The sequence below is a fragment of the Argopecten irradians genome, chromosome 3 (assembly GCF_041381155.1).
Source record: "Argopecten irradians isolate NY chromosome 3, Ai_NY, whole genome shotgun sequence".
Taxonomy (NCBI): domain Eukaryota; kingdom Metazoa; phylum Mollusca; class Bivalvia; order Pectinida; family Pectinidae; genus Argopecten; species Argopecten irradians.
This window is the reverse complement of record NC_091136.1, coordinates 42,006,565-42,034,105: the sequence shown is the minus strand read 5'-3', so window position 1 is coordinate 42,034,105 and position 27,541 is coordinate 42,006,565. Positions and strand designations below refer to the sequence as shown.

Below are 27,541 nucleotides of genomic sequence, written 5' to 3'. Positions count from 1 at the left end.
ATGTCAAAATAGAGATAAAAATAAAATCCTATGCATACTGAAGAAAGTATTTTAACCGGCATGCTGAAATATGAGAGAGAGTAAGCGTGAAATCGTACGGGCCGCCATGTTTGTTTACACATAAGTAGGCTTACGTAATGGCAGAATAAACAACGAACAGAAACATGACCAAGTCCATTTTGCTAAAGATATTTACATCATAGTGAGTTTTATTTGTTATATATTTACAGTACAAGTTTACAGACAGTTTTCGTGATTCTAAACGATCAACAAGCATTAACATACTTCAATAGAGATTGATCGTATACACAGATGGTTACGTGGGTGCATCGTCCTAACTTTTGGGCGCGGCTTATATAACTGTGCGTCTTATACGTGTACAAAACCTGAAAATATCGTAAAAAAGGCCTCTGCGGCTTATACACAGGTGCGGTTTATTGTCCGGAAAATACGGTATATTTTACATTTCAGTATACTTTAAGTATATATTCAGTATAAGGTCAGTAATTCAAACTTCAGAAAAGTACAACTCTCACTTCAATATAGAGCCAGTATAAGACAAACTGCAGCATAAAATTAGTATATCTCACACTTTAATATAGATGTGTATTTAACATTTAGTATAAAATCAGCTGCACTTCTGATACTTTATGGTATGTACTTCTTTATGAAGTCAGTATAAGTCTGCAGTATACAGTCAGTATATCTAACCAGTTCAGTAAAATTTCAGTATATTTCACAATTTTGAATAAAAGAAGGAATAATGTTAGTGCTTCTGGATATACTACTTAGGGCTATTTGAGTTTTTTGGCTCATATCATTTTATTAGCAATTATCACCAATGCTAAATTAATGTCATATAGTCTGTTTTATTAGGAAAGAGTGATTTAGCAACCAGTGAGCTACATGAAATTCCATATGAAACTGGGGTATGCTAGAGCTATTTGTTTGGCTAAGATTGACAGATTCCTAATTTGAGGTTGGAAGGCCAATCATAACTTCACAGGAAGTGCCACTTGAGACTGAGCCCATTCACAAACCCATGAATGCAGCAGACTAAGCCATCTGTTGTCCCAGGAATCCATGTCCCAGCTGGCCATGGTATTCCTAGTAATCTCCTACAATAATGCTGCCCCTATATTACACAGAATACCCCTACACATTACACTTAATAATACAGTCACTTAGAACATTACATTACAGTAATGTACATCAACATGTACTTTCTTTATTGTTTTCACCTCTCTATACTTATCTTGTGACATAAGAGACAAACAGAATTACTCGCACAAGTAAAATGAAGAATGTTATAGCTCAATAAACAAATTGTGATAGTAATAAATGTCATTAATTTATATAAAGAATAGGACAGGTTTCCATTTATGTTTTGTTGGGTCAATTTGATTCATTATTTATGTATTTTCCCCATGCCCATCATTACATTAAATTGATGATTTTGCATTTTTGTTTGTATTTTATGTACTAGTAACAGCTGTTGTAATTTTCCTATTTGCCAAGTTTTGATGGAAGAGGAGGGCTAGTTCATTTCCCCTCAATGCACAAACCACTAAACAAATGAACCAACACCCCCTACCCTTAATCTCATCTCCCTTTTTCATAGTGATAAATATGTGCAATTGAATTTCTGATACACAACAAATTTCCAATGAAATCTGGATAAAAACTTCAACGAATGTCTCATATACATGACGCAACAACACATCAAGTACATTCTTGACAATACAAATTCTCTGTGACCTTATTTTAAAAAACCGGGTTATTCCAAATATAGGAAACTATTGATATGGCAGACTAAACCTGAACTAAGAAGCTGTTACCATAAACAAACAATACCAAATTCCGGACGAATTATTGACTGATATTAATGCTCAGGTGTTATATAAAGTAGCCATAATGTTTTCATGATCCCTGGAGATGTGCCAGCTTATACCACTAAATAATGTACAGGACCTTTAAATATACTGATACTTACTGGAATATCGGAGAGATCCATCAGTATTTCATGTAACAGCTTAACCATTTCAATTATTTTCATGTAAAGTTATCTGTTAAAAAGATTCATTTGATTGAGTTTTTGTTTTGAGTACTAAAACATATCATTTTTATCAAAGAAGTTGTGCATGATGTTGCACATGAAAATCTTTTATAATTTTTTTGATATTTCATAATTTCATATCAAGAATCATGTACTTTTGACAATTTAACAAGATATATGTATACTAACTTGTATGTCCACTCCAGTTTCCCACTCCCATCCCGACCTTTTCTTTAGCCATTAAATCACATTAACACACAATAAAAAGACAGAAGCACTATGATTGTATAGATAAAGAACTATAAAACTACTTTGATACATGGCTAAATGCAACTGATGCTGTGACACCAGCCCAACACTGACAGAGTTACCTCCCTTACATTGAATCATTTGCTGGTTTCATGTATACACCTAGCTAGCTATTTTCCAATTAATTATAGTTATCATAACCATAACATATTCTATTTTGAAAACCTATTTTTAACCAGTATTTATAGACTATTGTTTTAAAAACTAAACCACATGAGGTTATCAGGTGTTGACTTCAAACCAACAATAAAGCCTTTGAAGATACCGCAGGACATTAATTATTTCTAGCTTTACATCAAGCCAAGTGGTTTGATGTCAAGAAAAAACTGCTCTTAGATAATGCTTCATGGTAGCCGGTTCATATTGAGACTGGTTAATCATATATATAGCCTCAAGTTCAGTAATATTTTATAATGAAGTTTTTTTATGAAAACGTTGAGAAACCTAATCCCATGAAAAATTTCTTTGCTTTTTAAATTAAAATGCTATAGAATCAAGTGTGTTCAAAATAATTGCATTTTACTGTTCAAAAGTTTCTCTACATTAACATAATCACTATGAAAACCCTGTTGCCATGTTATAGATAAAGAACTAGAAATAAGTTTTTTTAAAACCTATGATTTTTAGATAAAGAATATTAAAACTACTATTGATACATGGCTAAATGCCAACTGATTCTGGATGACGACAGCCCAACACTGACAGAAGTTACCTCCCTTACATTGAATCATTTGCTGGTTTCATGTATACGCACCTAAGCTTAGCTATTTTCCAATTAATTAATAATATCAAACCATAACATATGTTTACTATTTTGAATTACCTATTTTTAACCAGTATTTATAGACTATTGTTTTAAAAACTAAACCACATGAGGTTATCAGGTGTTGACTTCAAACCAACAATAAAGCCTTTGAAGATACCGGCAGGACATTAATTATTTCTAGCTTTACATCAAGCCAAGTGGTTTGATGTCAAGAAAAAACTGCTCTTAGATAATGCTTCATGGTAGACGTTCATATTGAGACTGGTTTAATCATATATATAGCCTCAAGTTCAGTAATACAAATATTTTATAATGAAGTTTTTTTTATGAAAACGTTGAGAAACCTAATCCCATGAAAAATTTCTTTGCTTTTTAAATTAAAATGCTATAGAATCAAGTGTGTTTCAAAATAATTGCATTTTACTGTTCAAAAGTTTCTCTACATTAACATAATCCAAGAAAACCTGTTGCCAGTTAAAAATATGTTGTTTTAGCAAGAGTGTTTAATCTTCACATAAAGTACATTTTTCTGTTTCCAGATTACGGCTTTTCTGGGATAAAAGATTGAGCACATTAAAAGAAGATACAGAACAGACATTTCATCTGTTGCCATGATATATCATTGGTACATTCCAATTATTTAAACAGTCTGTCAGAAAAGGTTTTATTTTCAACATGCTATATATATCATTAAAGTTCAATTTTTACCGACGTGAGCAAAGTCAATAGACTTAGATCCGCAGCAGCTATTTATATAAATCCACTAATGTCTTATTTATCTAACAAACTTCAATTTCAATGGACATCTATCATCAAAAAATTTGAAGGTTGTGCAAAAATATCCTGGACAGTTCAACTTTGAAGTATATTAATATATCAACCATAATGCCTTCGTTATTTCCTTTAAAAATGAAAAATAAGTATTACTTATACGAAAATTAAAATATTGAAAAGATTTTAAGGAATTGACTTGTATCTATAAATCAAACAGAAGAAATCCCCAGCTAAAGCCAGCTACAAGGATACATAAGTATTTGTAATATCATGGCGATAAGCATTTTTTGAATGTAATATCATGGCGATAAGCATTTTTTGAAATGTGTTTGGCGGTGATGTGTCAATGAAATGTTTATTTGAGGTAGAATGTTTTGAGACACCTGTAGTTGACTACAATTAGAGTTCAAATCCATTGGGCATGTCCTTATGTATCTGAAGAACATTGTGGTGTGTTATGTGTGTAAACACAGGGTGTAAGTTAACATTAGACTGAGATAAGCTCTGTTTACCTGATCATCTAGCCTTATAACGTGTCAACATAGCCAGAAGATCTGTACATTGTAGACAACTTTCAGTTCTAACCAAATCTCCAAACTGAATCCAAATCAATCCATAACCAAGCCCTAATTAAACCTTAACCAAACCCTAACCAAACCTATGTAGACCCTAATTAAACCTTAACCAAACCCTAACCAAACCTTATGTAGACCCTAATTAAACCTTAACCAAACCCTAACCAAACCTTACCTAGACCCTAATTAAACCTTAACCAAACCCTAACCAAACCTTACCTAGACCCTAATTAAACCTTAACCAAACCCTAACCAAACCTTATGTAGACCCTAATTAAACCTTAACCAAACCCTAACCAAACCTTATGTAGACCCTAATTAAACCTTAACCAAACCCTAACCAAACCTTATGTAGACCCTAATTAAACCTTAACCAAACCCTAACCAAACCTTATGTAGACCCTAACGAAACCTTAACTTGACCCTAATCAAACCTTAACTAGACCGTAAAAAAACCTTAACAAAACCCTAACCACACAATAACTAAACCCTACCTAAACCTTAACAAAACCCTAACCAAACCTTAACTCGACCCTAACTTAACCTTAACTAGACCCTAACCAAATCTCTAAACAAAACCTTAACCAAACAATAACTAAACCCTACCTAAACCTTAACAAAACCCTAACCAAACGTTAACTCGACCCTAACTAAACCTTAACTAGACCCTAACCAAATCTCAAAACAAAACCCTAACCAAACAATAACTAAACCCTACCTAAACCTTGACAAAACCCTAGCTAAACCTTACATAGACCCTAACTAAACCTTAACAAAACCCTAACAAAACCTTACCTAGACCCTAACTAAACCTTAGCAAAACCCTAACCAAACCTTAACTAGACCCTAACCAAACCTAAACAAAACCCTAGCTAAACCTAAACAAAATCCTAAACAAATATTAACTAAACCCTAACCAAACCTTAATTGACCCTAACCAAACCTTAAATAAACCCTACCTAAACCTAAACAAAACCCCTGTCCCTCCATTAGGTCACTTACCTTTGTTAACCTTAACTAGATCCTAACCAAATCTTAAGTATATCCTTACCAAACCTAACCAATCCTTAACTAAACCCTAACCAAACTTTTACTAGACCCTACTCAAGTCTGTACTGAAACTTTGCTCCAACTTAACCATGATCAACCCACAACCCAACCATCACCAAACCTTTAACAAAATCTAACTGGACCATGTCAAACCCTAACCAAATCCCAATCTTAATCCTCACCAAACCTTTAACAAAATCTAACTGGACCCTGTCAAACCCTAACCAAATCCCAATCTGAATCCTCACCAAACCTTTAACAAAATCTAACTGGACCCTGTCAAACCCTAACCAAATCCCAATCTTAATCCTCACCAAACCTTTAACAAAATCTAACTGGACCCTGTCAAACCCTAACCAAATCCCAATCTTAATCCTCACCAAACCTTTAATAAAATCTAACTGGACCCTGTCAAACCCTAATCAAATCCCAATCTTAATCCTCACCAAACCTTTAACAAAATCTAACTGGACCTTGTCAAAACCTAACCAAATCCCAATCTGAATCCTCACCAAACCTTTAACAAAATCTAACTGGACCCTGTCAAACCCTAACCAAATCCCAATCTTAATCCTCACCAAACCTTTAACAAAATCTAACTGGACCCTGTCAAACCCTAACCAAATCCCAATCTTAATCCTCACCAAACCTTTAACAAAATCTAACTGGACCCTGTCAAACCCTAACCAAATCCCAATCTTAATCCTCACCAAACCTTTAACAAAATCTAACTGGACCTTGTCAAACCCTAACCAAATCCCAATCTCAATCCTCACCAAACCTTTAACAAACATTTACCAAACCTTTACAAAGCTCAAACCTAACTGAAATCCTAACCATACTTTTGACTAAATCCTAATGAAACCTTATATAACCTATATTTAATCTGCAGCTATGCAGGATGTCCTAAATATCTCATCATTATTGGTTGTCCTGATCTAGATATTGACATAGGACTACACAGAAATAGGATTAGGTATGTATACTGCCAAACCAGCCTTAAATGTCAAGGGTTATTGTTGGCCTTTAAATGAATTCTACATGAATAGTGAAATAATTTTGTTATTGATTATAAAGATGGGAGCCATATAGAACAAGAAAGAATCAATATTCATTTCTATATTTACAACCATATCCGCTGGTAATAGTTTAAATTGCAGCTTGTCGCGGCTCTGGTCTAACCTAACCGACCATATAGATCCAAACTTTGAAAAACAGTTAATGGTGAGTAAACAGGACTATTGACATAGAACCCTATCATGAGGTCCCATCAAACCCACCTTTTAATAATATATCTGGAGTGACTCCAATCCATACAACTATTTATATATAATTAAACTTTTACAAACCTATAGTCATACATACTCAAAATATTGAACTTGTTTAAAAATCTAGCAAAAGTAAATAACTAGGTAGCTATCATGTGGAAATTCAACAGATGGAGAAGGGTGACAGAGACGTAATCAGAATTAATAGGGAATACCAGTGGTTGGAAACAGAGAGTTACTTACCTGGTGTATCATTTATTTGCCCTAATTAACTCTTATTTCCATATAAGGATCACTTTTTTTAGGGGATTACACAACATCTGGTACACCTTCTAACCTGAGTTAACTAAATTATTCTATACATTATTCGGAAACCATAGCTTCATTTCCAATGAGATAAAGAAACTGATGGTATCTGGTCATAATATAAAGAACTGTATTAAAACTTATTTTTGACATTTTGTCCCGTCATCTTCACAATCATGACGTTATGTCAGGTTTCCAGACATCACTTCCGTGTTTCTGTCATTATATATACAGTCATTGACACAATTAGTTCTTAAATAATGCATAGTAATAAATATACAATAGCAGGTCTGTTTTGCATTAATATAATTCAGTTATATTTACTGGCTCACTGGTTGGCATGAAAGCCCCAACCTGTCTATCAAGGCAACCTGTCTTTAGTGACCGTATTTCTGTCTCCCCTTCAGTGGTCGGTATAGACAGGTTTGATTGTATAGCACAGCCAATGAAAACCACTCCAGTGACACCATATGGTGCATCTAAACTAAATCAAGGCACATAACTCTATATGGTTCTGAAATAGCTGATGCTGTCTAAGATACTAATCAAACTTAGCAACATTATTATTAAACAAATCTGAAGAATAAAAGAGGAAACACATCGCTCTTGAACTGGCTACTCTGTGTATGGGCATCAGCTAGGCGTACACCAACTCTTGAACTGTTAATACTGCATGCAATGACTTTAAGGAACATGTGTCAATATTGGTGTTGGTTTCCATTTGATACCTATATTGTGCAGATTTCCATAATGACCAGTTTTTGGCACAGGATCAGTCAGTTTGTCCTTGTATACACAGGTAACAAGATAATTCAACATTCTGAAGTACTTTACACTGACCAAGGCGTGTCCAAGCTATAACATCAATCTGAGTGTCCACAAACTGATACAGTCAATGAGACAATTAACAAACATGTTCTTCCAATAGGAAACACCATATATTTCCCTATCCCTCTAACAGACAACACCACATTCTCACCTGTCCCTCCTACAGGTCACACCACATTCTCACCTGTCCCTCCAATAGGTCACACCACATTCTCACCTGTCCCTCCAATAGGTCACACCACATTCTCACCTGTCCCTCCAATAGGTCACACCACATTCTCACCTGTCCCTCCAATAGGTCACATCACATTCTCACCTGTCCCTACTACGGGTCACATCAAATTCTCACCTGTCCCTCCCAACACGTCACACCACATTCTCACCTGTCTCTCCTACAGGTCACTCCACATTCTCACCTGTCCCTCCAATAGGTCACAACACTTTCTCAACTGTCCCTCCTACAGGTCACATCACATTCTCACCTGTCCCTCCTACGGGTCACATCACATTCTCACCTGTCCCTCCTACAGGTCACATCACATTCTCACCTGTCCCTCCTACAGGTCACATCACATTCTCACCTGTCCCTCCTACAGGTCACATCACATTCTCACCTGTCCCTCCTACAGGTCACATCACATTCTCACCTGTCCCTCCTACAGGTCACATCACATTCTCACCTGTCCCTCCTACAGGTCACATCACATTCTCACCTGTCCCTCCTACAGGTCACATCACATTCTCACCTGTCCCTCCTACAGGTCACATCACATTCTCACCCTTGAAATATTAATTTGATTTTCTAATGTGGTGTATCCAAGACAAAAACATTGGAAACCTATGTATGTATCTGATCAATTGGTGGATCACCAGCTGTCAATCAAAACACACGTGATTTTGCATTTTACATTGTGTATGCTACGATGTTTGCTCGGACATTGAATATGTACATGTGTGTAAGGGAGCACGAAGGGTGGCTTTATTACACCTGGCAATCAGTCAATTGAGACAAATCTCAAACAGTAACAATTTATTTCAATGGAGACTTTCAAAATCATTTTTTCATATGTAAAATTGATCATCAACTTCTGGTCAGACTCTATATAAATGATGTTTCCAGTTATTAGTACACCACTACTGTTTTTCTTCTTTATATAATAATTTTACTTAACATTGTAAATAAGACTAATTCTATCACTATAACCAGGTGTAAAACTAGTATTCACTAGTGGTTGTTAACAAGACCGTTATGGCAATGCTTCAGAATTCCTTTATTAAAATACCAAGTTGACATTAATGTCTCGTCTTGAAATGTCATTTAAGAAATACAGTCTACTTAGGTAATTACAAGTGGCAGTTTTACCTAAATGTTTAAAAGATACAGAAATCTTAATCTGGATTATGGCCAAAATGGAAATGAAAATTACAATAAATGTGTACTGGGTTGCGACCAGTTACCGTGATTCTTTACAGGTTTTTGAAGGATTTTGTCAAAACTAACGCACAGAAGGTGTTGAAATCGACATTAATTATCTTTAGTCCAAGATACTTCAGTAACAATAGTCGTTGTTTAATTTTAATATGTTTTTTGACCAGACACCATTTATTTTCACCGCTAATTGGTACAGTTGACGATACATACAGGACCAGTTACCGTGAGAAAAGGAAATGCACTTTTAAAAACATGCTTATTGCACCAAAACTTATTCTGTGTTTCATAAAAGCGACCAACATCTATTTGATATCTTTTAGTGGAATAATATAATCGTAATGCATGGTTATTTTTGGATCCAGTGACTGACCGAAAGCATCACGATGCGTTCGATAGGTGACCAGGGAATGACTAAAAACAGGATTCAGCAATGGGCAGGAGTAAATTAAGACAAACAAAGGTGTAAACGACTTAAAACTTACAGAAATTCAATAAACACATATTAATTTATTTTGTTTGAGAAAAAAGTATACACAAAACGTATGAACCAGGTAAAAACTACCTTCTGTTTTACGATCCTGTCCATCCATGCCCAATCGGAACTTGCCATATACCCATTATTTTGCATAGTTTGACCTACTTTGATGCAGACGATTTTTGAAAACGACTGACAAACAAAATAAACGATGATTTCATAAAATTTCAGGATTAATATGCAAGTAACTCATGATTTCAAGCTATCTCCCGCTGTGATTGAGTGTTGCCAAATTTGATTTCAAAAGGAAAACGTAGATGTGTTGGCAATATCGGTTGGAAAATAAACAATTTTTTGTTGAATGAACACTTGAATGGCTACTGTGATTTGGCTGTTCAAAAAAATCAAAAAAATTGTGCGGGAGATAGAGCTTGCACAGAAATCACGGTAATTGGTACATCATGGTAAATGGTCGCAACCCAGTAAATATGATATTTTCTGGTGCATTCTAAAATGTTTCTCATGGACTTGCTTATTGAACTAAAGGTGCAAAAAAAATTTCAAAAAGAAATTTCAATCATAAATAATTGTATATATTCAATTCAAGATCAGCTGAAGCATATGAGCAAATACTAAAGAAAGCTTGCAGTTTGTCAATATACCCTTCTATACATACAATAGGCACCAACACAAGGTGTACCTCAATCAAGGTCATATTCTAACAGATCTGTAAGTCTACAATGCTTTTTATTCTATGTTTTTTTTGGAATAACGACCCAAGTCATTAAAAGCTTGACTGAGATCTAAGTAATACAAGATGAATAAGAAGTTGGACTAATACACCTACTACACGAAACTCTATACAGCTATGCTTCTATTTAAAAGTCGACCGGATTTTTTCTCTTTCCGAAATCTATTCAAATGAACGTACAAAACCTGGTTTATCTTTAAAAGGACACACATTGTATTTACGATTTAAACGGCACATACAGCAGGTTTATAGGTGTCTTGTCTACAGTAGAGCCGAGTCACCCTCTTGAGCCTCGTCACCAATTTGTGGTCCCCTATAATGACCCATAATTCAACTGGTGTACGAATGTCTACCACTGCCATTGTTTGGCCACTTACACGTAAGGCCTACATGCTTGGCTGGTCAGCAGAAAATTGTTTAAAACGGCAAACCTTTGTGACCTATTGGCTCGGCTCAATTTGTACAATTGAAAAATCAATGACTGAATTGAGTGACCAGAGGCAGACGCCACATGAAAAACAGGAAACCAGCAAATTGCTCCCAATTTAAATTTTTTTAATTTCTTGTATAGCTTTTACCCACAATTTTACTGATTAACACTTCAAGATCTAAAGTGCAATAAAATAAAAACCTTTTTAAACTACATTGTTAATAGTGTAAACAATCAAATGTCCATTAAATGTTTTATTGAAGGTGCATATCAAGTTGGGAAAATTGGTCTTCAAGTGCAACAACTCTTTCCCATTGGACTATAACACTGGTTTCCACTACACAGAGTTAGTTCACCGTTACCATTGTATGTTTGGTACCTATGTAATTGGCATGACTTATATTATGTTATAACAATTGTGAAATGCTCTCAAAAATCATTTGATTATTGGTGTATCCCCTTGGTTGTTTAAACAGCTCTCAGACATCCGCCTGAGTCCTCATATTAAAGATATGAGAAAGAATTTAGATAAGTTGGAAATCAAAATTCCCAAAAAAATGGTCAAAAACAATGTATTTCTTGAATAATTCAATGTAAAAGATTAAAACATCAGGTCACAGTGACTTACTTTTGGGACCTATTTCAAACTAACTTACTTATCTGGAACTTTGACCAAGTGATATATATAGTGTAGAGAGCAAGAACACAGACAATACCGTATTTTCCCTATTAAGAGCGCCTCCTCTAATAAGGGCGCCCCCACGTTTTTTGCTGAAAAAAATCAGCTAATTTCATACAATTTTTGTGCCAGATTGTGACGATTTGTCTTTGCAGACGCTAATAAAATACTGTTTCACATCAATCTGATGCTTAACAGATATCCGATCAGCTATAAATGTATTACACTGGGTAACTTAGGACATCTTTGCCAAGTGTTTACACATAGAAACAGCGAGAATTCCATGTTCAAAACAAAACGTGTCACTTGAATGCCCCACACACGTGTATGGATGAAGACTAACTGGCAACAACATTTTAGCGATGTCTATACAGGTTTTATGAATACTTACTGTATGTCTATGATAAAGGTTACTAAATAACAGGCATGTTATCATTTTTAAGCATTTAATTGTGTGCTCTTGTCGGTATTTCCCATCTGCCACAAAACGAAAGTAGCGATCGAAAGCACCGTCCGCCATTTTGTGTACGCATGGTAAACAAACAGGCTAGCATAAAATGCCAAAATTCCGTGAAACATACATATTTAACCAATGTTTAATACTTCTGGTGCAAACATTTCTTCATAATTATGTAATTTCAATACTTACTTGACTTCAAAACGTAATTTGGCTATAGTAAGTTTCAGAAAAATACGAAACTAAAAGCAAGATGACTATAGTCTGTTTCAGAAAAAAAAACATCTAAAAATGGTCTCAAATAACGGCGCCCCCCTAAGCCATTTACCCGCGCCCGGCGCCCTCATTAGGGAAAATACGGTATATTGTGTGGGAGCTGAATAAATACAACTTTCACTAAAATGGCGATCATGATAAATTTCTGGTAAAAGACGAACTTGATCTTCTGAAGTTGGCAACAACCATCGACTGCACTATTAGGTCTAAATTAAAACTTTAAAATACAACTATGGAACAATTTAACTATACTATAAAAGCATGAATTATTACCTCTGTAATAAGAAGAGTTAGATCTACAATTTCAATTATTTTATGACATGCTAACATGACTAAATTGTCCCCTAAGATAAAGATGTTAAAAATCGCACCATTAAATTTCATCTCTGAAGTCAAGGTTATCAAAACATTGAATCAGGACAGGTGAATTATAATGCACTTTATAGCTTCAACAAGATTCTAGTTCTTCCTGTTTGTTATCATTAAGTTCACAAAAGATAATACGGCTATCAATGGACTTCTGCCACAATAATGTAATGTACTTGTAATTTTCCTAGTCACTGCTTCCTTGTTGTTTAAGTATCCAAATTCCAAATCTGATTACAACATTACACTATAAATATCTGACTTGGCTAAATTGTTGTTGGTGAATGATCATATGTGGTTTATTTTCAAACTATCAACCGTTTTGTCTATAGCCAACCATAGCGTGAACATGTTCAACAGATTTTATTTTAGCCTAATTCCCAGGTACTGGCTATACAGGTTGGTGTTTTTTCTCCAGGTACTCAGGCATTCTTCCACCTCCTAAAACTGGCATGTCCTAAATGACCTTTAAACCAAACAAAACAAACCTAATCTCAAAAAATGTGATTTACTCCTAAACATTTCCATTTTCTTTAAAAAAAAGTCTTCCCCAATGCAGTAATTTAAATCGCCTTCCCTAATTCAAGTTTATAACTGAGTCAATGGTCTGGTTGTATGAGATAGATCAGTTATGATCACTTGGAACAAAAAAGCCAATCACGTCCGTGCTGCTTCCTATTGTTGTTCATTCGCTTTAATGCTCCAAAACGCATGTGAATTTCTCTATTCCAGACCACTGAAAACTGCAAGGGTTGACCAAATACGGGAGAGGTACAAAATACAATTTATCTTAAATATCAGGGACATGTACCTTCAGAAATGACAAAGGGCGGTATCATAGGCTTCTGTCTTGCCATAAAAGGTTTAGACCCTGTCCACTGAACATTATTTTGTCCCTCCTTATCGACAGAAATCTGACCTTATGCAAGACAACTCTGGCCCAAACAAGAAGCTTGGATAACTTCAGTAAATTAATTTAAATCACTAATGTAAAACTATGTATCACTTGGGTGAAATTCTATATATATTTGTCCAATCAAGCTTCAAAAATATCTATAAAGAATTTCTGATTCGCAAATATGTGAATTGTGAATGTATGAAATATGCTGAATTTTTGACAGAAGAAAATTTCTATAGCTTTAGGTATGTTACATATAAAAACTTTAATGACACGAAAATGCTTGATTTGGTAGGACAAATTTAGTCCAAAGAACATTTTAGATGATTAAAGTCTAATGGCCTCTACCATTAATTTCATTTCAACAAATTTTATTGCAAATAATATGCAAACAGATTTGGCAACAGGCAAAGCCTATATTACTTTATTAGCCATCTCCAAACAAATCCGGTATAGTACAATTATCAACAAAATATTTTAACATTTAACATTACATTATGAATGAATATTAATTATTTGTGTGGTATAGTACAATTATCAACAAAGTATTTTAACATTACATTATGAATGAATATTATTATTTGTGTATCTCCCCAACCTATCACAGTAGAAAAATCTAAAAAAATCTTTTAGTCTCAGATATATTCTGATATGCATTGCAATAAATATGTATTTTTTTCTTCATCACAATTGTCACAGCCATGTAGTAGAGTTTTTGTGTTAAAATGCGAGTGGGGAATATTAGAGTTATGTATTTTGGTTCTGAGAGATGATCTTTGTTCATTAAATAATGGACATATAAAAAAATAATGTTCTGCTGTTTCATCACCAAGGCCACAAGAACAAATTGGAGAATCTTTCAAATGATCGCGAAATAGGTCAGAATTTAATTTGCTAGATCGCAAAATAGGTCAGAATTTAATTTGCTAGAGGAATTTCTGAGCTGGCACAGAGTAATATTCATAATTCGAGAACCTTTTTTAAATCATTAATATAAATATGTGACTGTGAATCATAACTGCCTCTCTCTCCAACTACGGATTTTAGCCTTATTTTTCAACTACAAGAAGATCTACCCCAGAACTATTCAATAAGAAACCTCATCCTCTATAAGCAATTAAAAAAAATTTTTACTTTTTCATTTTTGATCAAAAGGAAAAATACATATGTGAGGAAAATCATACGACTTCCAGCAGATGATCCAGCATCTCAAAATTCCAAAATATCATACAAAATACCAGGTAAGATTGCGTCATTTCCCCATAGTCAACTACCTCACACAAATTTTGAGAAATTCAGAATACCAATAATAATGAGATCAAGAACCTCTATAATCTAACACCTATGCAAGCTGACTGAGTCTTGCCTCTACTAAGTCCCAAATACAATATAGAAGACGGGACTTGATCATTTATCAAAGTCCAAAACACACAGACTCATTCATGGAGACCAAATGCAGCAGCACTAGACAGTAAAAACATCCCAAAAAAATCATAATTAGGCCAAAAAGGAAATGAAAACCCATATCAATTTCACATATTTGTATATGATATGCCCAAGGTAATATGTTTTTCAAATATCATTTAAAAACACGAGGTCCTCGATCAAAATTTCACAATTTTGTAAGCTTGAAATTTGTAACTCGCAACCCTACCCATTTCATCATCCAGTGCTAAGATGGGTTATAATTGATTATTTTTTTTGAAAAATCATGCCGCAAAAAAAACATTCCACATCAGTTCATACGTTTTTGTGATATTATAATATCTGTTTATGTCTGTTTGTTTTTTATGATTTTCTCCAAATTGTGTGTTTAAAGGAAATCCGTATGCGATTTTTTTAGAATTCCGGAATTTCGGGTCGGGCCGGGTCCCTCTTATGATTTATAGCGACGAAAGGCACTTCCGGTGTTAAAAAATCCATTCCCATTTACGACAGGGACCGCAAAAACCTCCGAGATAGCATATATTTTCACTTCACTGCTTTTATTTGATTTATTTAATGATTTTAAACATTCAATATTATATGTAGACAATTTTCACCTATTGAAAAAATATCCAAGTGTGATGTCGTGGCGTATGGAAAACCATTCAAAACAACCTCCGCAACTTCCGGTATAGCGTCATATGAAATTGGCGCGGTCTTCAAAAGTATGGACCTACCTTAAAGAAAACCATATCCAAACGTCCAAACAAAACATGATTTTGAGACTTAAATTCCTCAATTTCATTAGACTTAATTGCTCAAATTGTAACATCACAAAAATCCCTACCACAACAATATCCCTATATGACTGTCCTTATGACAAGTCTATTCAAATCAAATTGAATTTAACAGTCTATCACAATATGCAGAAATGTTGGAAAACATTTCATCAAGGCTGAATTGGAAATTTTAATATCAACAGACAAAAAATAAAATCAATTAACCATCATCCCAATGTCCGACATAACAAAGCTATCAAAAGAAAGGATTTTCTTTACAAAGTCATGATAGATAAAAGATAACTTTGACAATTTACCGGTAAAAAAAATACTGTTTCCTATAAAGGGTGTTATTGATCATAAAACCTTTTGATAAATCATTGTAAGTCTGCAGGTATGTAATTAATTTTAGTCCAATACATAATAGTATTGACCAAATCAAGTTCTCAATGATGGCGTTGATATTAATTACCCTGCTCAACAACATGTAAGCAACTGTCATGCTTGACTTTATAACTATGAACAAAGGTATTTTCAAGTGAAATTTATCCTTCACTATTTTCTTGCATCACAATATTATTCTGGTTGTTGAATTACAGGTGGGTATAATGTATGCATAAAATTAATCATAACAATTAATTCAGCATGATACGCTATAGAATGCGTTAAAGTAATTTTCACTTGACTCTTAACTGCTATTCTGTCTCGTTGTTGAATCGTTGAATTGCTGGCCCTTCCAATGGTCCACAGACATTATGTATTGAATTATTGATATTGCAGCAATTTGTGCCAGGAGACAGTTTCTTTATGGTAAAACCACGCATAAACATGTAGCCGATTCTAGTAATTATTCAGAGACATCTATTCAGTAAATGATGGAAAAATCAATGGAAATTTCAAATCCAAAAGTTGAAAACATGGAATATTTCTATACAGTATAATGGTTTACAGAAAGCACAATAAAGCATGTCGTTGGATATTTCCTTACTGGTTTTAAGTTCACACTTCTATAGAGGAAAATATGAAGTTTAAAACATTGTCACTTTTTGTCTTCCTGTCATTATTCTATAATATCTTCTGTGGGCGTGTAATAAATGTTGGTGGAAAAGTGTCAAAATAATCGATTAACAATTGATGCATGCTTGAAAAAGTTGATGTCTCTAGATTATGAAAACAGCTATTTGAATTCAGAATTCAAAATGATATTGCATACATATTTCTTAATAAGCAATGTATGTTGGAAGATTCTATACAGTCTTCCCATACTTTTTATGATAAAAAATTGCTGCTATGATCTTGTCATAAGAACAACAGTTTCTTTTGGAAAAATTAAAGTTTAATTATTGACCTTTACTTATATCCTTACTTAATGATCTGTCAGGTGATAATGACGGAAAAAGCCAGAGTACTAAGAGAAAAACTAACAATCCATGACTAGTAATTATAAGCAATTGCCTTGAGGGAAGCTAGTAGCCAAGTGTCAGACACCTGAGCCACTAAGCCATATACTGGCTTGTCACTTTAGCATCTTCCTTATTAATCAGTACATAAACTTTAAGTTTATGTTGATCACCTTAAATATTAATGTATGATAATACAGTCAAACTCGGTTAATCCGAACTCGAAGGGGACCATCGGAAATAACTTCGGAGTTATCGATCGATTGTTCGATTAAGCGAGTTCTCAAGTCCAACTGTCAATCTCTTCGCACTAAGTATACACACATTGTACTAGTAGTCTCACGTCGTAAGCAAGGACGGTGTGTCAAAATCTTATATGTACAGTTGGAAAACCGCTTATATTGAAGTCCTTGGGGAATGGGGGAATATTTTCAAAAATTATTGAGATTTAAATATAAACCAAAAAGACGCATGGAATTATTGTGAATATGGATATAAACAGTATTTCAATATTGAAATTCACCGGTAATCGATTTCAATATAAGTGGGTTCCACTGGGTCGCAAAGTTATAACTATAAAACAGAAATATATCTTAATATTTTTTAATGAAATCACAACAAATTATTCAAACATACAAAAAGAATGTAACAGAATCATATAAATAGCAGAAAACTTACGTTTACCGAGACACATGTGTTGACTGGAAGTTACAATGTACAGGATAGTAAATCTACGCAAGCTTGACATTATCAGTGTTTTATCACTATGGTGGATGGTGAACAGCGCAAAGTGTAATCGCAGTATTCACAAGAATAAAGTCTCTTGATATATAAATTTTAAACATCTGTCTCGCGTTCACACACAAAGTCACTGAAATAGTCTGCTATCTTTGTCTGAGTCTTGGCGTTGCACTGTGCGACGAGATCTTCGCGGATGAGTTCATCGGAAATCCGGAGGAGAGTCTCAATCTGTGTCGACTTGTTGGGGCGGGTTTCCAATACACGGATAAGTAGGGCACACGCATCAGTAGCCATGTCGGTAGTTGGTAGTGGTGGTTTTCAGGTACAGTCTCAGAAGTACTGTCAACATCAGTATCTTCGTCCGTTAGGTGGCGTTTCTGCGTGGAATGATGTCGTCGACAATGTCATCGTCTGTCATGGTAGCGCTGGTGGGGAGGTCAGAATCAACGGAGGCGTACGTATCAAAAGGAAACGGGGGAGGTTGATGAGGATGAGCGTAGAGGGAATGTAATCGTCGTCTTCCGCTGTCGCTGCTAGGGGGGGGTTAGGAATGCTGTCGGTCTTATTGGAAAACAGTTCCTTATTGTTGTCGCTGTCACACATCGCAGGAAGGTACGGCTAGAAGTTTCATCGCATCAAGAACAGTGATCTCTGCTGTCTGCTGTCGGTCGATTGCTTTAATGTGACGCAGTAGTAGACGCTTTCTGTAGTGAACTTTGAGGTTTTGAATCACACCTTGGTCCATCGGCTGTGTGTTGCTGTGGTGTTCGGTTTCGGAGGCAGGAATATGAGTTTGATGGCTCGGAGATCATTTTAGCAATGCGGCGTTGCTGGTTGGCGAAACTCCGGTCATTAATCTGTCATGTTGGCGCAAACACATTGCTTAACAGTCCGGTACACTTTGAAGTCCAGGGTACGGTCTAGGCACGCATGATTGCGTCACATGGAATTTGTCTACGGACTATTTTCTTGAAGCAGATACCATGTCTGTCTTTAAATCGATCAATCCAGCGGCAAGTGAAATAGGGAGATTTTGATCTCTGGCTATGGGTGGCGAACCACTTCAGAGAAGGTTGCTGCTTCAATGTCTTCAAATTTCGCTGTACGCTCTGTCCTGCTAAAGCGGTCTTGATTTTTTGTTCTTTTGACTTCAGCCATGGAGATGCCGAATTCTTTTAGCACGTCCGAAATGTCTCCCCTTTCAACAGCTACAGTCTCAATTGACTTCCTCTTCAGGTCTTCACCCTAAACTTAAATCATAATCCTTGGTGCAGTTGACTTCGACATTTCCGTGATCTGTGAAACTGTAAATGGAACACGTACTACCTCCTCAGTTATGAGCTACTCTTAATGAGTACCTCGGGACTACAAATATTTTCCGAACTGTAACACCTGGTATGTGTACCGGCTCCAGGTTGTGATTTTAACACGGTGCCAGGTAGAGCTTAGTTCAGAAACTAAACATGGATTCATATCAATTAGCTTTTTTTAAATTTGATGATCACTGATTATTGTTACAAAGAAACTTAACGATAAATGTCAATTTTTTTTTAAATCGGCAATTATCGGCAATTACTCTCAAAAAAATCTATGTAATACTGCATTAATGAGATTTTTGTCATTTTTAAACATAATTCGTATTTTTTTGATTAATCTGAAATTGTTTGGATTGATTATGCAGTGATGGTCCTCTTAAACTATGTCCAGTATTTTAAATATTTTGGGTTAATTGATTACAGTGATAAACAAAATGACAGTCAGACTTCCAGACTAATTAAAATCATAATTTGGTGCATTGTGTCAAGTAAATGGAACATTATTGTATATCAGTCAACAAATAAACTGTAAAGGATGAATACATTATCAGAAATAAACATGATTCACAATTAGCTTTCCTGCTGCCACCAAGGTAACATTCTCACTTGTTAACAACAAGCAACTTTAACAACCGACAACATACATGCATCATTGGAAATTCTCTACAAAATCTATCTGATACAAAGAATCTTACAAGTCAGAAATTTCTCAATTAATCTATGACTAAAAGATATGTCCTATTAAAATTTATGATAAAAGGACTAAGAAACTGTATGATAAAAGGACTAAGAAACTGTATGATAAAAGGACTAAGTAACTGTATGAAAAAAGGACTAAGAAACTGTATGATAAAAGGACTAAGAAACTGTATGATAAAAGGACTAAGAAACTGTATGAAAAAGGACTAAGAAACTGTATGATAAAAGGACTAAGAAACTGTATGATAAAAGGACTAAGAAACTGTATGATAAAAGGACTAAGAAACTGTATGATAAAAGGACTAAGTAACTGTATGAAAAAGGACTAAGTAACTGTATGATAAAAGGACTAAGTAACTGTATGATAAAAGGACTAAGTAACTGTATATAAAAGGACTAAGAAATTGTATAAAAAGGACTAAGAAACTGTATGATAAAAGGACTAAGAAACTGTATGATAAAAGGACTAAGAAACTGTATGATAAAAGGACTAAGAAACTGTATGATAAAAGGACTAAGAAACTGTATGATAAAAGGACTAAGAAACTGTATGATAAAAGGACTAAGAAACTGTATGATAAAAGGACTAAGAAACTGTATGATAAAAGGACTAAGAAACTGTATGATAAAAGGACTAAGAAACTGTATGATAAAAGGACTAAAGAAACTGTATGATAAAAGGACTAAGTAACTGTATGAAAAAGGACTAAGTAACTGTATGAAAAAGGACTAAGTAAACTGTGTGAAAAAAGGACTAAGTAACTGTAAAAAGGACTAAGTATAAAAAAGGACTAAGAAACTGTATGATAAAAGGACTAAGTAACTGTATGATAAAAGGACTAAGAACTGTATGATAAAAGGACTAAGTAACTGTATGAAAAAGGACTAAGAAACTGTATGATAAAAGGACTAAGAAACTGTATGATAAAAGGACTAAGAAACTGTATGATAAAAGGACTAAGAAACTGTATGATAAAAGGACTAAGAAACTGTATGATAAAAGGACTAAGAAACTGTATGATAAAAGGACTAAGAAACTGTATGATAAAAGGACTAAGTAATGTAAAAAAGGACTAAGTATGTATAAAAAGGACTAAGTAACTGTATGATAAAAGGACTAAGTAACTGTATGAAAAAGGACTAAGAAACTGTATGATAAAAGGACTAAGAAACTGTATGATAAAAGGACTAAGAAACTGTATGATAAAAGGACTAAGTAACTGTATAAAAAGGACTAAGTAACTGTATGATAAAAGGACTAAGGACTGTATAAAAAGGACTAACTGTATGATAAAAGGACTAAGAAACTGTATGATAAAAGGACTAAGAAACTGTATGATAAAAGGACTAAGAAACTGTATGATAAAAGGACTAAGTAACTGTATGATAAAAGGACTAAGAAACTGTATAAAAAGGACTAAGAAACTGTATGATAAAAGGACTAAGTAACTGTATAAAAAGGACTAAGTAACTGTATGATAAAAGGACTAAGTAACTGTATGATAAAAGGACTAAGTAACTGTATAAAAAGGACTAAGAAACTGTATGATAAAAGGACTAAGAAACTGTATGATAAAAGGACTAAGAAACTGTATGATAAAAGGACTAAGAAACTGTATGATAAAAGGACTAAGAAACTGTATGATAAAAGGACTAAGTAACTGTATGAAAAAGGACTAAGAAACTGTATGATAAAAGGACTAAGTAACTGTATAAAAAGGACTAAGAAACTGTATGATAAAAGGACTAAGTAACTGTATGATAAAAGGACTAAGAAACTGTATGATAAAAGGACTAAGAAACTGTATGATAAAAGGACTAAGTAACTGTATGAAAAAGGACTAAGAAACTGTGTGATAAAAGGACTAAGTAACTGTATGAAAAAGGACTAAGAAACTGTATGATAAAAGGACTAAGAAACTGTATAAAAAGGACTAAGAAACTGTATGATAAAAGGACTAAGTAACTGTATGATAAAAGGACTAAGTAACTGTATGATAAAAGGACTAAGCAACTATGTGTATTAAAAGTCTAACAACCATTCCATCAATCACCTCCTGTGCTACAAAAACATGTTCCATTAAATCTAAATAAGTATACCGAGGTCTAAGAAATCTCATTTCTAGTTAAATGTTATGATTTTAGAGTCTCATAAATTGTGTGATTCAAAAATATGCCCCACTAAATCTTATGAATTGTTTAAACAACCATATGTATGTCCTGATAAATTATTATCTTATCACATGTCTCTTCATATCCATGATACAATATAAGACTGAGTGTGTTCATATGTGGATATGACGTATAGGGATATTCTACCCGAGGGTCACAAAATGAAGTAAAACTCAAGGCTTGCCAAGGGTTTTGCAACATTTTGTGATCCCGAGGAAAGAATATCCCAATCCTTCATATCCACTTATGAAAGAGTATTTTTCTTTCATACCTCGATGTTTTATTGCAGTTTTACAACTATAATATCCGACCATTTTGAAATAAATTCCAAGAAATCCGTAACTGGAAGTCAATTTTCCATACAAGAAAAATTAAGTGATACTTGGAACATAAATTCCGTTGTTTGCATCTTTTATAGTAAAACCAGTCATATTTGTGAAAAAAAATGTTAAAATTTTACCAAGGAAATAGAGATTTTGTTGACGCCGTGATATCACAAGGCTTTATTGCATGTGTAGCCATGCAATACAGCCTCAAGCCACATGATTGTATTTCCCTGCACCAGCCAGTATTACACGTCTAGGTATGAAAGAAACTCATTTATATACCTGTTTAAAAATAGAACACCAGTACATATAATAATTACTTTTGGAAATATAGATTAGTCAATCAGTAGAACAAGTTAAAAAAAAAAAATAACTACCTTGATGTCATCTGGACATAACGGTGACCACACTCTGCCAGGAGGTGCACATACATGTATGCATGACATTTAGTCTAATACGTGCACAATTATTCAACAAACAGCTGAAGGACAATTGAAGTTGTACTTATTTATATACACATTTATGTAAATCAAATCTGAATGGAATGTAATTAGAAATCATTTCACTGAATGAGGTTTCACCATTACAACCAGACGACAGATTAAATGTTTATAAATCTTACACTGGGGGAAAGACGACTCCTACCAGCTAAACCAAACTAGTTTGTTGTAATCGTATAATACAGGATTACTTTCTAACAATTGCTAATCCCAATTACCTTAATAGAACTATATGTATATATATCATAACATTGTCAAACATGTGTCCGTTAGAGCTTTTATGATGTTACCTCTTACACAATCTTTGCATATGTAATGACAATAACTTTATTTAATTGTCGGTTTGCATAAAAGGCAGACAATCAAATAACTTAAAGTGGTCTGTCATTGATCAAAGCTTTGAATTCAAGATAGCAAGCATCAATTCAAACTTTTGAGCAATCATTCCTTATCCTAGCAACTGTTGGTAATATTTTAAACTCATAAATTTTTTATTTAACAAACGTAAACTCAGCCTTCACGATATATGGATTCAGAATATTGTATCAACAGAGGCAGATCTTCCATATCCCTTGGCTCTCTCTTACAATGAGGTTGTCAACAGCAATAGCTACAAGAGACCTGGCCTTGTCAGTGCAAAGAGCAATTTACTATACAGATTTAGAAACAGAGCCATCCAGATATAACTTTCTTAAGACTGAATGTTTCCTTTAACAAATTTTTGTATGCTTTAATTCTCTTCAATGGTTTGAAAGTAAAGGGCCAATGTCATCCCCTTGGCAAAATCTGTGAAAATTTGAAATAAAATATTTAGACTTCCGACTTTTAGGTTTAGGTCAACTGGTATGGATGCTATAATTTCTGTCACTAGCAGCACATCTTTATAGTTTTAAGCTTTATTGCGGGCAGGCGAGAGAAAAGAACTTTCACTTATTTGCACTTTGAGTCTGAATTCAAGGTCATGGTAAAATACCATTGGTGATTAAATAGCAGTATGCTGCACATCAAGCCAATGTGAATCAAATAAACTGCATTTTCCCTAATGATACTTTCAACATTTTGGAAGAATGTGGACTAATACAATTCCTTTGTTTGAATGGACTAGAAGAAATTGGAATCAACTGAAGTTTTTTTTTTTTTTCATTAGCCATAGTCAGTGATTTTCTTTAGGTACATTTGGGGCTGAATAAAGGCCCCTTCCCCTAGGGAATTTTTTTTGTATTTTCCCAATTGTATGTTAATATTTTCCCAAATAAAGAAAAACTCTTTAAAATATATACATGCTTCAAGAAAGATGCAATGTATTGTTTTCCCAATTGAAAAGGTACAGGCCCCATAAATTATTGAGTAAGGAAATCTCTGATAGTTTTTCATAGAATAAAATGAATGATTGAAAAATAAAAATGTCTTTACCTAAGGCAACTAAAAGGAAAATAAGTTATCTTAATAAAACCCAATAACTAGAAACCCATATGTTTTTAATGATCTTAGTCCCAGATGCCACAAAACAGTATGTGTTTTGTGACATGCTGTTGTTCCATTTCAATTTTTATCAGACGGACAAAACACAATTATGTTTGACACTAGGAGCAAATGCACTCTGTTGACCAACATGCCACTTCCCTGGTACAGACATTGGGAGTCGGTGCTGGACATATTTGTTTTTTGTTCATCAATAATTCATCCCTATAGTCTAACTAGAAGATCAGTTATTCAACCCTATAGCTATAAACATAGATAATAATGTCCTACCGCAATTATATTAATTTTCATTGCATGTTCAACCAAATTAATGAAAGCCTTCTCATTTTCCTACAGCTGCTATCTATTACAAAATCTGGAATCAACCCATATTTCACACTTAATTAGTATGATTAGCTCAATTAGTGCGAATATTTTCAACCTCATTGTATAAATGATCAGTTCTATACATCTTTGCATCAATCTTTATCAAGCACGATAGATAATATAATAAAATCATAATAAAAAAGTGCATTTTCTGTGATCAGGGACATCTCAAACTACATGAAATGAATGGATGGTAATGCATGTGAGCTTGTGAGTTGAATTCTTGCATCAAACTTTTTAGAGCACACCACTGACTATACAATGCAACTAAAACAATGTTTCATTATTGTCTATTGCATAATGTACCTATAAAATCTAAGTCTGTCATTCTAAACCTAGAGTAAGTATATATATCTATTGAGTCAAGTGGAATTCACTTACATGTGAAAACCTGCCACAAAAAATGGGACGCCGTAGCCGAGTGGTTAAGATGTCATGACATATTACCACAGGCCCTCCACCTCAGGGCAGTGAGTTCCACCAACAAACCTGGCACATCCTAACATGACCCTGGCTGTTAATAGGACGTTAAACTAATAAAACCCAAACCCTGCCACAAATCTTGACTGCATTCCTTTCTTTCTTTAATCAAGACTTAAGAGGATTGTCTGCTTGCAAATAAGACGTCCACCACTTTGAACTTTATTTCTTCTTGGTATAAAGAAGTCTTATTTGCAGTCATATATGGTTTTACTTTCACATCACTAGGAGATGATACAATAAATCACATATGGTCAATGACCACTATAACTTCATCAAAATAACCAAGAACAGCAAATTGTCCTCACGAAGAATTGTAATTTGTACTGATCACTGCCTTGCTGGCGATTTTGCTTCTAATCTATTACAAATATATTCATCAAGGTTGCCATAAATGTGTACATTTTAAAGACTTTTGGTTATCAATATTATAATTTTTAAATATGCAGGTCTAACAAGTAAAATACCAAGGCAATTAGCATGGTAATACCTGCCTTAGTGCCCACCTCTGTATAATGTATGTATATATGTATAAAACCACATTTGCTACCCAGGAATAGGTTTTCCAATCTGTGTATAAAGACTGCTCTGTTATAAAGACCATTTTTTTTTTTTTTTTTTTTTTTTGTCTATTGACTCTTGGGTGGTCTTGATGGAAAAGTTGGACTGTGATTGAATTTTACATAGTTCAATATTCCTTAACAATGTGTTTTTTCTATGGCACTAGTCTAACATAAATTATGGAATTTATGAGCGTTATAATCATGTTATCTATCAGATATCAATTGACATTTGGTAACTGGTATGCAATCAAAAATATTTCTGTAAAGTCGTGGTGAAATTAAAATATGTCACATACAGTATAGGTTATATGTCTTTGATAAATTTTAATTCACTCCCGTTACTAAAAGGTATAGATCATCTGCTATTAATACAAGAAGATTATTTCTTTAAGTATTTACTTTTCATAATCCTCCTATATAGTCATCATTTAATACCAAAGCAGATCAATGGTATAGTGCGACATCTATTCATGAATGATTTACACCCCAGTGCAGGTGGAACAACATTTATAAGCTAACGTTACACGTTCACTCACGCTGGATCAATTTGATATATTTAATACCGATGTTTTGGTACAAACGTTAGCATAATGTTTATACAATAAAGCGATATAAAATGCATGGATTGGTCTGATGACAATTTAAACACAGAATATATTCCTATTGCCCCTGTTTACGACAAGACCACTCGCTGTACTTACCTTAGCAGGTAAACAGCCCTCTCGATATCACTGAGCTGTTCATCTACCGTTAGTTTTTCGAGTTCTTCTGTCGACTGTAAACAATATAAAACGCGTGTTATTACTTCTCAGTTGTATAATTAGACATTTAAGATATCGGTTGTAAAATGTCATGATTCATAATAAATAATTACGAGCGTAAATAAAGAGTAAACTACCACCTTTAGACCCTCAGTTGGTCGATCGAGTTGCAAATCCTGCAGGTCATCTGCAAGCGACGTTGTTGTTTTATCCATTATGTGATTTTAGGTAGTATACTATATTGTCGTTTCACCACCAACATTTCTCAATCATGTAAAAATAATAACTCCCATTTCACCCTCGAGTGCAGGGGAGAAAATGCTTGAAATGCCGGTTGTTACTGTCCACTAAAAACGGCTTCACTTGACAACCCGATCAGCCATCATGCTCAGGTACTTGTAAAATCTCGTTTGTTCTCGCGAGATATGGCAACGAGGTCGTTGGCGGCAAAATACGACGTGAAACAGTGGGTTTTTTTTCAGATTGATGGCTTTGATGAACACAAGGATTTATAAGTTATATACGTCCTTGATGAACATCATTAACTACATTAAATCACACTAATAAGTCAAAGAGCAGCCACAATACACTGCAAATATATGCAAGCATATCCACGCACATGACTAGGCCTATGTTACTGAAAAGGCTCACAGCGATCTGAGAATTAGTTAACAGTTACAGATTATATAATCATGGACCCACCAGAGTGCTCTAAGACCATTTTTAGATGTTTTAGAGGTCTAGATCAAAAAACGATAAAAATCATACTCTAGGCCTACATGGTACAATATAACATATATGTACATAACACACAGTAGATAAAAAAAAACAACTA

General features: G+C 34.2%; 1 protein-coding gene across 13 annotated transcripts in view; it reads right to left on the bottom strand.

The window, feature by feature from the left end:
• Window positions 1–27,098, bottom strand: part of LOC138318645 (serine/threonine-protein phosphatase 4 regulatory subunit 4-like) — a 103,705-nt gene extending 76,607 nt beyond the window's left edge. For all 13 annotated transcript variants that reach the window (XR_011207898.1, XR_011207899.1, XR_011207900.1 and 10 more), the window contains exons 1-2: window positions 26,847–27,098; window positions 26,647–26,720 (exon numbers count right to left, since the gene is read on the bottom strand). Coding sequence is in view for 10 of the 13 variants with exons in the window: in XM_069261201.1 (XP_069117302.1) it covers window positions 26,647–26,720; window positions 26,847–26,921 (149 nt within the window). In the remaining 3 variants the exon portion in view is untranslated. The remainder of the gene's footprint in view (window positions 1–26,646; window positions 26,721–26,846) is intronic.
• Window positions 27,099–27,541: the final 443 nt, after the last annotated feature.